The sequence below is a fragment of the Rhodnius prolixus genome, unplaced genomic scaffold (genome assembly GCF_049639745.1).
Source record: "Rhodnius prolixus isolate KJV_2025 unplaced genomic scaffold, Rpr scaffold_2, whole genome shotgun sequence".
Taxonomy (NCBI): Eukaryota; Metazoa; Arthropoda; class Insecta; order Hemiptera; family Reduviidae; genus Rhodnius; species Rhodnius prolixus.
The window spans coordinates 217,811-230,750 of NW_027411592.1; the positions used below are offsets into that span (position 1 = coordinate 217,811).

General features: G+C 34.5%; 2 protein-coding genes across 11 annotated transcripts in view; one reads left to right on the forward strand and one right to left on the reverse strand.

Annotated features, from left to right (window-relative positions):
* Nucleotides 1-99: 99 nt before the first annotated feature.
* LOC141448654 (uncharacterized) lies at nt 100-6,736 on the forward strand. 2 transcript variants are annotated; one of them, XM_074117149.1, is made up of 3 exons: nt 100-2,025; nt 2,106-2,323; nt 4,341-6,736. In XM_074117149.1, the coding sequence occupies exons 1-3, from the start codon at nt 1,857-1,859 to the stop codon at nt 4,536-4,538; spliced, it is 585 nt and encodes a 194-aa protein (XP_073973250.1). In that variant the 5' UTR covers nt 100-1,856; the 3' UTR covers nt 4,539-6,736. The 2 variants fall into 2 exon arrangements, with proteins under 2 accessions (XP_073973250.1, XP_073973251.1); XM_074117150.1 differs by having other exon boundaries at nt 4,369-4,506.
* The window catches only part of LOC141448644 (WD repeat-containing protein 47), a 54,664-nt gene continuing 46,349 nt past the window's right edge, over nt 4,626-12,940 (reverse strand). For 7 of the 9 annotated variants that reach the window (XM_074117132.1, XM_074117129.1, XM_074117130.1 and 4 more), the window contains 4 exons: nt 11,677-11,847; nt 10,457-10,593; nt 9,191-9,413; nt 4,626-8,127 (listed from right to left, as the gene is read on the reverse strand). In XM_074117132.1, coding sequence (XP_073973233.1) covers nt 7,982-8,127; nt 9,191-9,413; nt 10,457-10,593; nt 11,677-11,847 — 677 coding nt within the window. In that variant the 3' untranslated portion in view covers nt 4,626-7,981. The remainder of the gene's footprint in view (nt 8,128-9,190; nt 9,414-10,456; nt 10,594-11,676; nt 11,848-12,940) is intronic. The other 2 variants (XR_012455190.1, XR_012455191.1) reach the window with 1 other exon arrangement.

A 12,940-nucleotide genomic window follows, 5' to 3' on the forward strand; every position in this document is an offset into this window, starting at 1 on the left:
TTGGGCTGCCAATGTTGATGTTGACGTTACTCAAATGGGTTTCTTGAAAAACGTCTATATCTAAAGTCAATAACTAGGTTACATACTCGTATATTATGTAGAAAGTTTGATAATATCTTGGTGCTAATGGCCAATATACGAGTATGTATTGTTTTTTGTTTTTTTTTCTTAGAAATCCATTTAGTTCGAATGTGTTACATAAGTTTACTTAATTTTAAAATACAGCTGAATAGATTAAATGAAACAATTCAAGTAATCTATACAGTAGGAATCTAAAAAGGAAGAACTTGTTCACAGGTATCTTGTTTATTCCACATTAAAACTGTGCTACCGGACAGTTGTCTAAGGGTAAAAACAGCCAACTTTGCCATTCTTTTCTCTTTTTATGTAAAAAATAAAATTCCCAAATTTTCTTTATAATATAGGGCAAATCCTCCTATATTACTGTATTTTTTTTAAAAAAACAACCGAGATCTAATAGATTTCGAGAAAAAATTTGCCAAAAATTGGAAAAAATATATTATTTGTGGTGACCATGACGGAATGCCTAATAATTTGGTTTATTTGAAAGAACGATGGCAATTCTTTCAAGAAAAGTTCAACAAACTTATTTATAGAAAATATCAACTATGCAATAAGTGAACAGCGCTAATCAGGAAAGAGAAAAGTAAGCAATTTAAGGAGAATCCTTCGAAACTTTAGCTTAGAATGTTGGATAAGGATTCGGATATGTATTGAATGATAAGATGAATGAGAAAATAATAGAATGGAGAAGTAGAAGTACTAATGACTTTTTCTGGAACACTGTTTCTTTTCAGCATAAGTAAATCGGTTTGTAGAAAATTATGAAATCTCGATAGCACTGACAAATAATTATAGATAACTTAAAGATGACTTCGACTTCACTAGACAAAGAGAATTGTTGAATATGATGAATTCTTTGGGGGACGATAGAAAAATAATGACTTCAGAAGAGTCTTAACCAGTATTGAGAATTCTCAATAGTGTAGCACACCAACAAGAAGGGTATCATAGAATATGCGTTTATATTTGTTATGAGGTTATTTTTGTTTTCATGCATAAAATAATTATTACGAATAATATTAAAGGAACAAAGCACATGAAAATACGTTTGTCATTTACAAAGGCAGGCGAATGTTGGAAATTTTATTTAGCTCGTGTGTGCTAAATAAATGTACTTAATTTTAAAAATACAGCTGTATAGATTAAGTGAAATAGTTGTAATAAAATATGATAGTGGGAGTATGAACAAAAAGAATTTGTAATTATTTTAACTGACTAGCAATATTTTTGTAGTTCATTCTAATTCTTTTTTTGGTAAATTATTTTTTAAAAAATGTCTAGCCCTGTGAGTTTTTCTTTGAAATTTTTGAGTAATAAATTTTTAGACTGATATAAATGTAAAAAGGAAGAAACGCCTTAGTGGAAGCTGAACACGTGTCTGACGATTGCAAAGGTGCTTTAGATACAAAAGTAAAACTGTCATTTTCACATTTAAAAATGTAAAATTGGAATATTCGCATAGTTGTAGAACTTATTTTTGCTATTTTGTGATTGCTTAATTTGAAGATGGACTTTGGGTAACAATTTTTGGAAAAAGTGAAGAATCGAGACTGAAATTCGGCTAATAACTTATAGAAGATGTTTATGTAGATACAGTCCTCTATTTTAATGTTTTATATATAGTAGGCTCCGGAGGACTTTTAAAATATAATTAATGTAGCCGTGAATTTATAATCATATGGTTTAGTATCAGGGTAAAGTGTTGGTAAGTGTAATGCTGCAAGCGGAACAAGTCCAAGAGCACAACACAGAAGCACAGACAAATCTGCAGGATGTACGAGTGCACTGACGACAACGGCGTACTGAGCGAACCTCCGCCCGCGAAGGAGAGTCCGCAAAAAATTACTACCGATCACTTACTAAAAATTGACGTTCCACTAGTTACCCAGGAATACCGCGAAAGTGGTAGACATTACATCGTAGCACAATCTGAGAAAGTTTGTAAGTACTGAATTTAGGGATTATTTGCAAGAGCAACCTGCCTCTTATTTTGTTTGCTCAAATTGCGTATCTGGTTGTAGTGGATCCGAACGGATACATGAGGATGAAAACCAAAGTAGAGCATTACCTCTACACTTTGAATACATCAAATGACATAGGAAAACCGGTTCTAAGTGATGTTGTTCGTTTTCCGCAGGATGTTCTCACTATGTTTAATAAGCAAAACAATTTCAGCAAAGAGGACGATTCACAAGAGTCTGTCTCTGAATTAATTAACAACTGTTTCAAAGATCTGCAGGTAACTTTTTTTTATCCGTTCTTAAAGGATTTTCTCCCTACAGTTCTGGACTTTTTAAATAATTACGGGGTCCGGATTCCGGCGAAGGAGCAAGCTGGAGCTGTGGCTGACGTAAGACGCCATCTTTATTTTCATCGATGGTTGATGAACGGAGCTGGTGCAAGTTTATAGCATAGATAGGAGCATACCGGCTGCGATCTTGATTACTTTTGAGGTTTAGGTGGAACTGACTGCTATTTAAATGTCAGCCACAGAACTCCGTTGGAAGGGACTGATGTTAGGTTCTTCACTTACAGCCAGGCAGCTATCTAAGCTCTGAGGTCTCACAGTAAGAACCAATGCTGATTAATAAATCATTGTCAATTAAGTTATTGTCTCTTATACTGTATTCTTTGGGAGCATTGAATACTGTCTTAATTTCTTGATCCACTGGCACTCTGGACCTTTTCTGAATAGAATTTAAAGTTTTTGAGATTTTCCCAGGAAAGTTGAAAAAAAAAAAAAAAATCTGGGAAAGAAGTGCCTTTGAAGTGCGATATTACACTCAAGTCTCATTACATTTATAATTTTAAAACGAATTTAATGAGTGTAAGAAAAGTTTAAAAATATGAAGAAAAAGGAAGTCCCACTTTACTGAATAATAAATTATGTAGTTTTTAGCGATTTTTTTCGCGAGAAAGGGATTCAAAAAATTTCATTCATCCAAGTTTAATGTTTAATCTCATTGATCAAAACTACAAAAACAATAAATAAATCTCATTGATCTTTTTATGAGCTGTAATTAAAACTGTCCGGTAGGACAGTAGTATAAGGGTTGATCGTCAAAAACTGCACGAAAAAGCCCAACATTGAACGTAACGTTGAAAAACACCCAACTTTGACAATTTTTTTCTCTTTTTCTATAAAAGATAAAATTCCCAAATTTTCTTTAAAATATAGGGCAAATCCTCCTTTGTAACAGTAATTTTTTTGCAACGACATAGATCTTATACATTTCGAGGAAAAAGTTGCTGAAAATGAGCAAAAATGGCATTTTCAAAAATTGTTCTTGTTGTTACCTTTTTTGTAAACAACGTAGCGCCTAAACGCGCGAACCGATTTTTATGAATGAGGTGTCATTCGATTCGAAATTTTATGTAGATGTGCCTTTTGGGGGTCTCGACGCTGCTCATGTATATGTGGCCCCTCCAAAATTATTACTACTCATAACTCTGTAAATCTTAGCCCTATTTTGTAATAATTTGACGGGATGAAAGGGATAGGGCTCCCCTACGGAATATTAAAGCGACGTTCTGCTCTTACACCTTTTAAGGGGAAGTGTGGCAATCGATTCAAATTATCGACGCGTGAACTGACTTTCATGAAGAAGTGTCATTCGAATCGAAATTTTGTACAGATTTGCATTATGGTTGTGCCTCTTAAAGAGGGGAGTTTACCTCCCGCCAGTAAGGCCCTCTCTAAAACTACTAATATTTCTATTATGGTTAGTCCGATTTTGATAAAATTTAGCAAGAAGAAGTGGTTAAAGTTTCCCTACGAGACTTTAAAGTGCCATCTGCTCTTACACCTATTAACAGGAAGTACTGAAATTTTAACAAAAAGTTATTATGAATAAACTGGCCACCTAATAAATTTTAAAAAATAACTCTAATTTGGTGCAGTAAAATTACTTAAATGATATCAATTGTTAAAATAATTCCAGTTCACAAATGCTTCGTTGTTTCTATATGGCTGAAATCACGAGCTGAACTATAAATGAAAATATTAGGTACTAGCTATTTTGGCGTTTAATCAACCCTTATACTTAACTTTTTAAACTGTAAGTTTTTGTTAAGGAGTATGAAGAAATGAAGTGTAGTAGTACTGCCCGCCCAATAAACAAATCTTAATGGATCTTCTTTTCTTTTTCTTCAATTTGGAGGGGATACAATAATTTTCACCACATTTTATTTCATTCATTAAATATAACACTTTTCTGAATAAAGATTGCAATAATTAAAGCTATATAAAATTGTAGATTAAATCCAACTTTAAATTGATGAAAGGTAAAAACCAAAATAATTCCAAGAAGGAGTGGAATAAAACAGAAGAGTCTGGCGAGTCTTGTGACGAGGAAGTTCTTAGCGAAGAGGAAATAGGTGGCGATTACATCTGTATTTGCGACGACGATCAGGATGCTGCCTCGGACAGTAGTTGCTCAACGGACAGTTATTGACTCAAGTCACTCGTTTGAAGTCCTTGGTTTGCGGCCTCTACTTTACGTGTAGTCAATATTCACAAAACAAAACAACAAATACACTCATCAGATTTTAAAATAGAGAGATTTATTGAATCTTAATCTTTACAATTTAGTATTCACACAGTAACTCTGACGACAATGATGTTATTACAAGGAAAGAAATAGTAAATAATCCTTTACAGAGATTAATGTTACCAAATTTACCAAAGTAGAGTCGCGCCCAATCGGACTCGTTCCGATTATTAAATAACAAAATCACTATCACATAAGAACAGCGCCAGCAGTATTAACAAATTTAGGTCAAATTAATGACAAATTAACAAATTAATAACCAGGTCGGTTCAACAAACACTTGGACTGGTCTACGAACGTTCAGAACAGTTGAAGGACCAAGAAATGTGCTTATGAGGAAGTCACTGATCAGTAACGAAAGTAATATAACTAAACCTCTTTCATTTGTGGACAGCCGACGCACAAAATGTAGGGGCCATGGTCAATACTTAAATCCATCTTATTACATTTTTATGAACCAGATGTATGTTTTTCATACACTAACAGCACCCTTTTTTGCATAGTAAGTTTTTACACACTAAATAACAGCATCTTTATTTTCATTAGAATGAGTTTGACACAATAACATTGGATACACATGATTATCCCAGCTTCGAATCTAGCTACATGTTCCCAGATTTTTTGCTTCCTAGGAGTCTCTTGCACCTCATTTTCCCTTACACAGTTTATCTTTTCAAAGACGACAGGGCACTGAAAAATGCTCCGGGACCAAATGACCTCAGATGTTGACGCACCATTATGTTAAAAAATACAATAATAATAAGCCTTCATTGGTTTCACAGTTGAATATTTAATAATTTTGAGTTATTCAATCCCACATTATTCCATTGCTCTCTGTTCTACACTATTCCATTACTACTAAGAGAATTATGAATAAAATAAGAGGGACCAATGCTCTAAATTGGCCTGGTTTCGAAATTAGAAGACTGTGTGAGAGTTCAGTACGTTTGACCACTGAACCAATACCCAATAAAGGAATTAGGGAATATACTTATATTATTCTGAAAGTTTACCTTTACTATTAGTGCGCGTAAAACAAACCTTACAGTTGTATCGCTAAAAATAATATATTAGTAAGACTTCTGTATAGAAGATGCTAGGTAGCGCTTAAAATTAAAAAAAAAAAAGCCAGTCAGCACACGAACCTTTCTTTGTAGGGAAATCATAAATCATTTGGCAACCAATCACGAACCTCCTGTTTGAACCGACCTCTTGACAGTCATATATTTATCATTTTTATTTATTCTCCTCCACAACTTTCAAAAATTATTTTGTTAGGTTTTACATAATTTTGTTAGTTATAATTTATTTTATGTTATTATTATTTTTTTAAAAAACTTGCTTATTAATTATACAAACTAACAAAAATTGGAAAAATATTTATTTTATAAAATTTTTACAAATGTTATTAAATATATTTCATCTTTTTGCGAATAAAATTTTATATAAAAAAAATTATTTCGTTAGTTTTTAATAAATTCTTTTTGTATCGCTGATCCCAATCGTTGCAGTTTAACTTTCTTTGGGAGGAGCTAAATCTTGAAGGTGCTGGAGTATTTGAATAATTAGTTCCGTCTATAACAAGTTATCCTCCTTACCAACTTGTGCTTTTGCGAACCAAATTTAAGATTCTGGCTTTGGACTTATTAAAGAAATGTGAACGAAATACTTTTTTTTTGTACATATTAATATTTTCAATATTTAACAAATATGCCGCAATGAAGAAAGAACCTTCTAAGAAGAGCCGCGGCAGAAGTGCCAAAAATAGATCTTGTAGAAAATGACTGAAAATGATTATTAAAAAAAATAATAGTAAGCAACATTTTTAACAAATACAACCAAAGGGACATCTTGTGGAAGCAGACATATGTATATATTTAATACTGACAATTAATAAAATCTTAGATTTTTTTAATAAGTGTCACAGGCAAATGGTTATTCTAGGCAGATAGCTAAGTGAATGGCTATAATACGGTCCAGTCCTCTTAAAACCCTTTTTCATGAGCAAGCAATATTTGGCCAACTTTTAGTTATTAGAGTAACTGCAAAATAGAAACAGTACCTTAAATGTTACATAGAGAGGTTTTAATTTTAGTTAAATCGATGACGTCGAAAAAGTTTTTTTTTTTTTTGATGAAATATTTACGACAAATTTATGTTCCGATTTTTATTAGAATCTCGCTGAAGTACCCGATCCTGCCTAAGTGTGTGTGTACATCTTGAAAAGAAAGAACATTCCAATAAAAAGAAATACATCTAATACAATATTTCTGACATTCTGTTCCTCCACTTTAGAAAAATAAAAGAAAATCCTTAGGAGTTATTATTTATTTGGCTTTTCAATATAAGCAATGTGAAGTTATGTTGTTTTATTTTGTATTTCTATTTATTTATTATTATTATTATTTTTTTTTTTTTGTGATTTTTCAGTTGATCTTATTTTGGTTTCATTGATTACTATATAATTATTGTCTTTATTAAGATTCTACAATTAACAGAGTATTGTGGTTCTAATTAACCGTAGGGAGCTATGATGTTTGTAAAATGTGAGAAAAGTAGTCATAAACAAATGTCTCATCTGTTTATACACTTAAAGACGATATCTGCCTAAAATATTGATTTGCCTGCGACTTAGAAAAGAACAAGTTGTAGGTATACTAACTTGCAAAATCGTCATAGCAAGTTGTAAGTAGTAAAAATATTTTTAAAAGATAAAGATATGAACTATTTTCCAAAAACTTGTTTTTCTTAAACAAAAATAATTGAGGCACAGTTTTAGAGCTGATAAAACATTGGCTCGATAGTTGCGGCTGATTGGAAAAAAAATCCTGAGGCCTCGTACGAAATATAACAGAATGAAATTGTTCATTGTCTTTATAAATACTTCACTAATTATATTTTTACAAAAGCACTTTATTATATATAAATACACACTTATTAGTACAACAGGTATGTATTTAGAATGTACAAATTTGGCATACATGACAGAAGCTACAAAACCGTTCAGTCGTTTATTTTCAATAATGTACACAAGCAATATAATGTTTCTAAAGCACCAATATTGCCAATAATTCAAAAAATATCTTTTTTCTATTACAGTGTTTTCCAAATTAAAATTGCCTTTTGTTGCCAAAAATTGGTAGCTAGGTTAGATTCTTTTGTCTTTTTCTCAAAATTCTACATGATATATACAAATCAAATATACATTCTTTTAAAAATAAAAAGTATAGTCACGTTGAGACATGAGTTGTGAGGAAAACGTTGGCAAAATGTTAATTGGGTTTGTTAGAGCCGCCAGATGCCAACGCTTGAAACGCGTTGAACGCGTGCGAAGAGTAAAACAACCTTCATATGGGTGGAAGGGCCCAAAGGGTAGCTGTCTTGTCCGCACTGGTGCTCAGAAATGAGAACTCGTTTGGATGCCATCGGCCCGATATCACTTTGTCTTGATGCTGAGCCACCACCACGCTGGGCAACGGAGTCGTCAGATCTCCTGATCAACAAATCAAACAAGCGATTAAACTATCTTTATTTTGTGACTCACTTTCTAGGACTGCTTCATTTCTTTCAGGGTTTTTTTTTTTTTTTTTTGGCGCATCGACCACCGAGGTAATTAGAGTCTTTCAAATCATTATTATAGCAGATCCAAGTCTTATTTTATGTATTTGGTAGAACCCTCGCGGCAAGATAGAAAAACCTGCTGTTTTATTTCCAGTAAATACCAAGCGCAGTCAAGTACTTACTTTAAAATTCAAGCCTCGTTTCAGGAAGAGGTGAACAATTATCGTCATAGCTTTCCTAACTAAGGAGGTTCCTATGACTTTCAATTTCAAAACACGATATCAGATTAACATTTAAGATCTATCAGTTAAGAAAAAAGCAGAGGGAGCAAAACGCTTGTACTACGATACATTTCAGTCCAAGCCTATTTGCAAAATTCCTAAATCACTTACGCAATTTAGAGATAAATGTATAGTTGGTAATCACTCTTAAGACTATAATTTTATGAAGAAATCATGAAAGATGACTTTCAGTTCCTCGCCAACATTCTTCTTCTACAAGTAGAGGTTTGTTTCCTTGGTATTATTATATCAAAAGATAACAGAAGTAGGCTACCCAGTTCATCATACCATGCATAAGTCTACATATTGCGGCATATAAAAAAGTGTATACGCACCAATTGATCTGTATCCGGAGAACATTGTTAGGAGAAATGTATTTATTTTTATTTCTAACAAGATGACTATACTCTCTCCGTCCAGAGTCCTTTTCAGTGTACTTACTACTAATCTATCTCTCGTTACAGAAAACACCGTCTTTCACCGGATCTTTCAATCCATAGCTCATTTTTGTATTTTTTTAGAATTTAGAATGTACACTATTTCCAGCTACTCTGTCCAAGTTCATAACTAGGAGAAAAGAGCGCTTTTCTAGACTGTTATTTTAATTTTTTTTTTTCCTACACTTTTTGCCCAATCAGCTCTCGGTGGTGTCTTGGATGAGAGCATAATTTACTTACAGAAGATTAAAAGAAAATACAATTTAGGCCTACCAACCTTGAAGATCGGTGAGCACCAATTTGTTGTCGTATCCGGCGGTGAGTAGATAGTAGGCTGAAGGGGAAAATCTGATTGAGCGAACATCTGCAGAATGTGGCTTGAAGCACTGCAAACTACGGCCTCCTCTTATGTCGAAGAGAACGCAGGCAGAATCCTCGTGGCCAGAGACCAGCAGCCTACCAGAAGGGTCCACACAAACCGCTGCTACTGCAGAGCCCACCTTAACGAACAGACAACTTTATTAAATATATTGTTAGCAAAATCTTAGGCCTTAATTCTCAACTTTCAATATTTCTAAACTGTAGGAGGTAGAGTTAAAAGGAGAAGGTACTAGGTTACTTCTTTAATACATCTTTTCAAGAGATTCATGTAAACTACCATCAAAATAGAGACTGGTAGAATAGTGACAGTATGTGTATCCCTGACTTCTAGCTTCTCTCTCCGGATCATCCCGAGAGATGGTATTATTATTATAAATTTGGGAGGAAATCCAAAGCCTTCTACAGCTACCACCATCTCCTCAAGGATAAAATAATAGGACAGAACGAATCTAGGGCAAGAGTTCAGAGCCGGACCGAAGCCAATTCTAACACTGTTTATATTAGCAACTCAACTACATTAACTTAATTTTCTCTCTCTGGGTTACTTGAGTACTCAACAACAGAAATTATCGGAACAAGAAGGATGTCATTCTTTCCAAAAGCCGGTCTACCATTAAAGCGTCGACTATGTTGACATCAACGCGAAAATGGTGTGGGAATGCCACGACATAGGTAAAGACCTGAGCAGAGAAATAACACCCTGATGGCGCTAATGACCTCAGCAGTCGATGCGCCAAAAAAAAAAACCCTGTTGTGCGTGAGGAGCAAGTTGGGATGCCAGAGACGGCCAACGCAATAGACAAGCCGAATCCCTTCTAATAGTACTAGTCTCATTTGCGGCACTGAGGCGTGCCTCGATCTAAGGATAAGAATCTAGGAATCTAAGGATTGTATACTGACGGGTATATGTTTTGACACAGTCGGCTTAGGAGACACCCGAAGTAGCTGGGCCTAGAACCTGAAGATTCTGTGGGAAAGTGCATGAAACTCCAATACACAACTTCCTTTCAAGTAGAAGTTCTTAAGTGTTGCAGGAAGAACCTCGCAAGAACCCTCTTAGATTCTGGGACTTCTTTTAGATCTTGAATTGGAAAGGATGATATAGTTGCTTTAAAAGGAAAAAAAGGAAATATTTCTAATAGGATACTTTATGGCGGGTTACCCTGGAGGCTGGGTTGGTGGCCGGCGTGATTAGGTTGACACATCCTCGAGTGCGCAGGTCCCAGAACCGCACAGTCCTGTCTTGGCTGCCGCTTACAAACATGGCTCCACCCCAGTTGAAAAGAGAAAGAACATGCCCTGTAAAATAAAGTATTTAATAATGAACGCCTATTTGGAGGTGAACTCAGGTAGCCTAATAATAATGCAAGCAGTTCAATCAACACCTATTGGCATCCATGGTGGAAGAGAAACTCCAACACTCTCTAACTACTGTAAGAAGCGCTAAGGACAGATCTTGGTCGAAAAGAGAGTTGTCCCTCTTTCTAACAGGGACTACATAAACAGAAGAAGCCCAGCCACTTTCTATTATTCATACCTAAGTGCTCTGAATTTCGTTTGCCAAAAGATCCGCTGCTTGAACACCTGTATTCAACAATCCGACAAATGCCACTCCACTTATCCTCATATTTCATATCCACTTCACCACCAATTTATTATTCATTCAAATTTCGGCTAATTAGCTGGGTTTATCTTATGTATTTGCACTGAAGAGTATAAGTTCTTAGAAAACAATTGATTCAATAATTAATCAATTATTTTAGGTAAGTACTGCTTAACTGTAGACACATTATAAGTAATGTTTAAGGCAAAGAAGTCGGTTGTAAAAAGCTTTACCTAAAATTAAAACTTCTTATAAAGGGAGAGAATGAAAAGCCAAATTGTACCTTTAACATAGGGCCCATTTATTACAGTTAAACTGTAGAGTACTGTTCCAGTTATGAGGTATGAACAGCAGTGGGAACAGCAATGAGGGAAAATTGACCGGAGGTCGGCTGAAGGTGCCAATGACCTCAGATCTTGACGCGCCTTAATTTAAAAATTAAAAAACCCATGTAAAGCAGTAAATATTCTTTTAGTACAAATTCTAAAATTTAATATAATTTAAATACGCTAATTCTAAATTCTAAATTTCAATAAAATTTAAATACGCTACTTGCAAATAAAATGCAGTTGATAAAATTAATTTATATTATTTTCTTTTGTATGAGGCCCTGTTAAAGGAATTCGTACATATTTGATGGTTCAGCAAAAATAAGTAACTTCTTTATTTCGAGCTAGCCAACCATCGACAAACCGGACTTCAGTTAAGACTACCTATCAAATTGGGTGTCATTACTGTGAGAACTTGCGGCAGATATGCGTAACTATATTGAGAGGTACCTGAGTGTCCGGACAGTGCCTGGTAGGCCTGGCCCGTGGCGCAGTCGGTCACATAGATCTTGCAGTCGCCTGCACCCCCACTGATCAGGAGACTGGACTTGTTGCTGGTGTCTTCCAGGAAGCAGACGTCCCTCACTGTCCCGTCATGCATCGTCAGCTCGATCTCCTGACCTGCCATCAACTAACATTAGTGAATAGTGCAAATGCGCATTCATTGTATAAGTGTGAAAAGTTCAATTTTCGCTCATAAATGTGTGCTTCGTCCACACTAGCACTAGTGACATCATCTTCATGAGATTGTCTGCATGAGGAAGTATCAGGCTTCCCTCAAGTGTTCAATATTAATTTTTTTTCTGCGCTTTTCAGTTATTTACAATATAAAATCTCAAACTAGGGTACGAGTATATAGATGCTTCCACTGAAGAATAATAATGTTAAGTTAGGTCGTAAAATATTTGTCTGAGACTATGAGGTTTGATATACGAGTACTGTAAAAATTAAGAAACAAATCAAAAATTGATACGTTATACTTCAATTTTAACTTTTTTTAAATACTTATTTATATTGATGTTTATTGTACTCACAACTGTTTTCAAGGCAAAGAAAGGAAATCTTTCTTTTGACTAGTTGCCTAATAATATATTAGCAAGTATGGAGTGCGTTATCTATTAGATTTAAGCAATTAATTTAACTTCAGGAGCATGTTTTGAAAAAAAATATTGATTAAAACTGTCCGGTAGGACAGTTGTATAAGGGTTGACCATCAAAAACTGCACGAAAAAGCGTAACGTTGAAAAACACCCAACTTTGACAATTTTTCTCTCATTTTCTAAAAAAGATAAAATTCCCAAATTTTCTTTAAAATATAGGGCAAATCCTCCTTTACGCCCGTAATTTTTTTGCAACAACATAGATATAACAGATTTCGAGAAAAAAGTTGCTGAAAATGAGCAAAAATGGCACTTTCAAAAATTGTTGTTGTTGTTGTTCTTCTTCTTCTTCTTGTTACCTTTTTTGTAAACTGCGTAGCGCCTAAACGCGAGAACCGATTTTCATGAATGAGGTGTCATTCGATTCGGAATTTTATGTAGATGTGCCTTTTGGGGGTCACGACGCTGTACATCGAATGGGAGAGGGGTTAGCCCCCTTTATGTAAGGCCCCCTCTAAAATTATTATTTCTAATTTCTCTGTAAATCTTGGCCCGATTTTGATAAAATTTGGTGGGATGATAGGGTTAGGGCTTCCCTACGTAACATTAAAGCG

What these genes read in the sequence shown, in the direction of transcription:
- LOC141448654 (XM_074117149.1), top strand. Translation starts at nt 1,857, where the DNA reads ATGTACGAGTGCACTGACGACAACGGCGTACTGAGCGAACCTCCGCCC. An exon ending in AGCACAATCTGAGAAAGTTT is followed by an intron (nt 2,026 to 2,105) that starts GTAAGTACTGAA and finishes ATCTGGTTGTAG; the next exon opens with TGGATCCGAACGGATACATG. An exon ending in ACTGTTTCAAAGATCTGCAG is followed by an intron (nt 2,324 to 4,340) that starts GTAACTTTTTTT and finishes ATAAAATTGTAG; the next exon opens with ATTAAATCCAACTTTAAATT.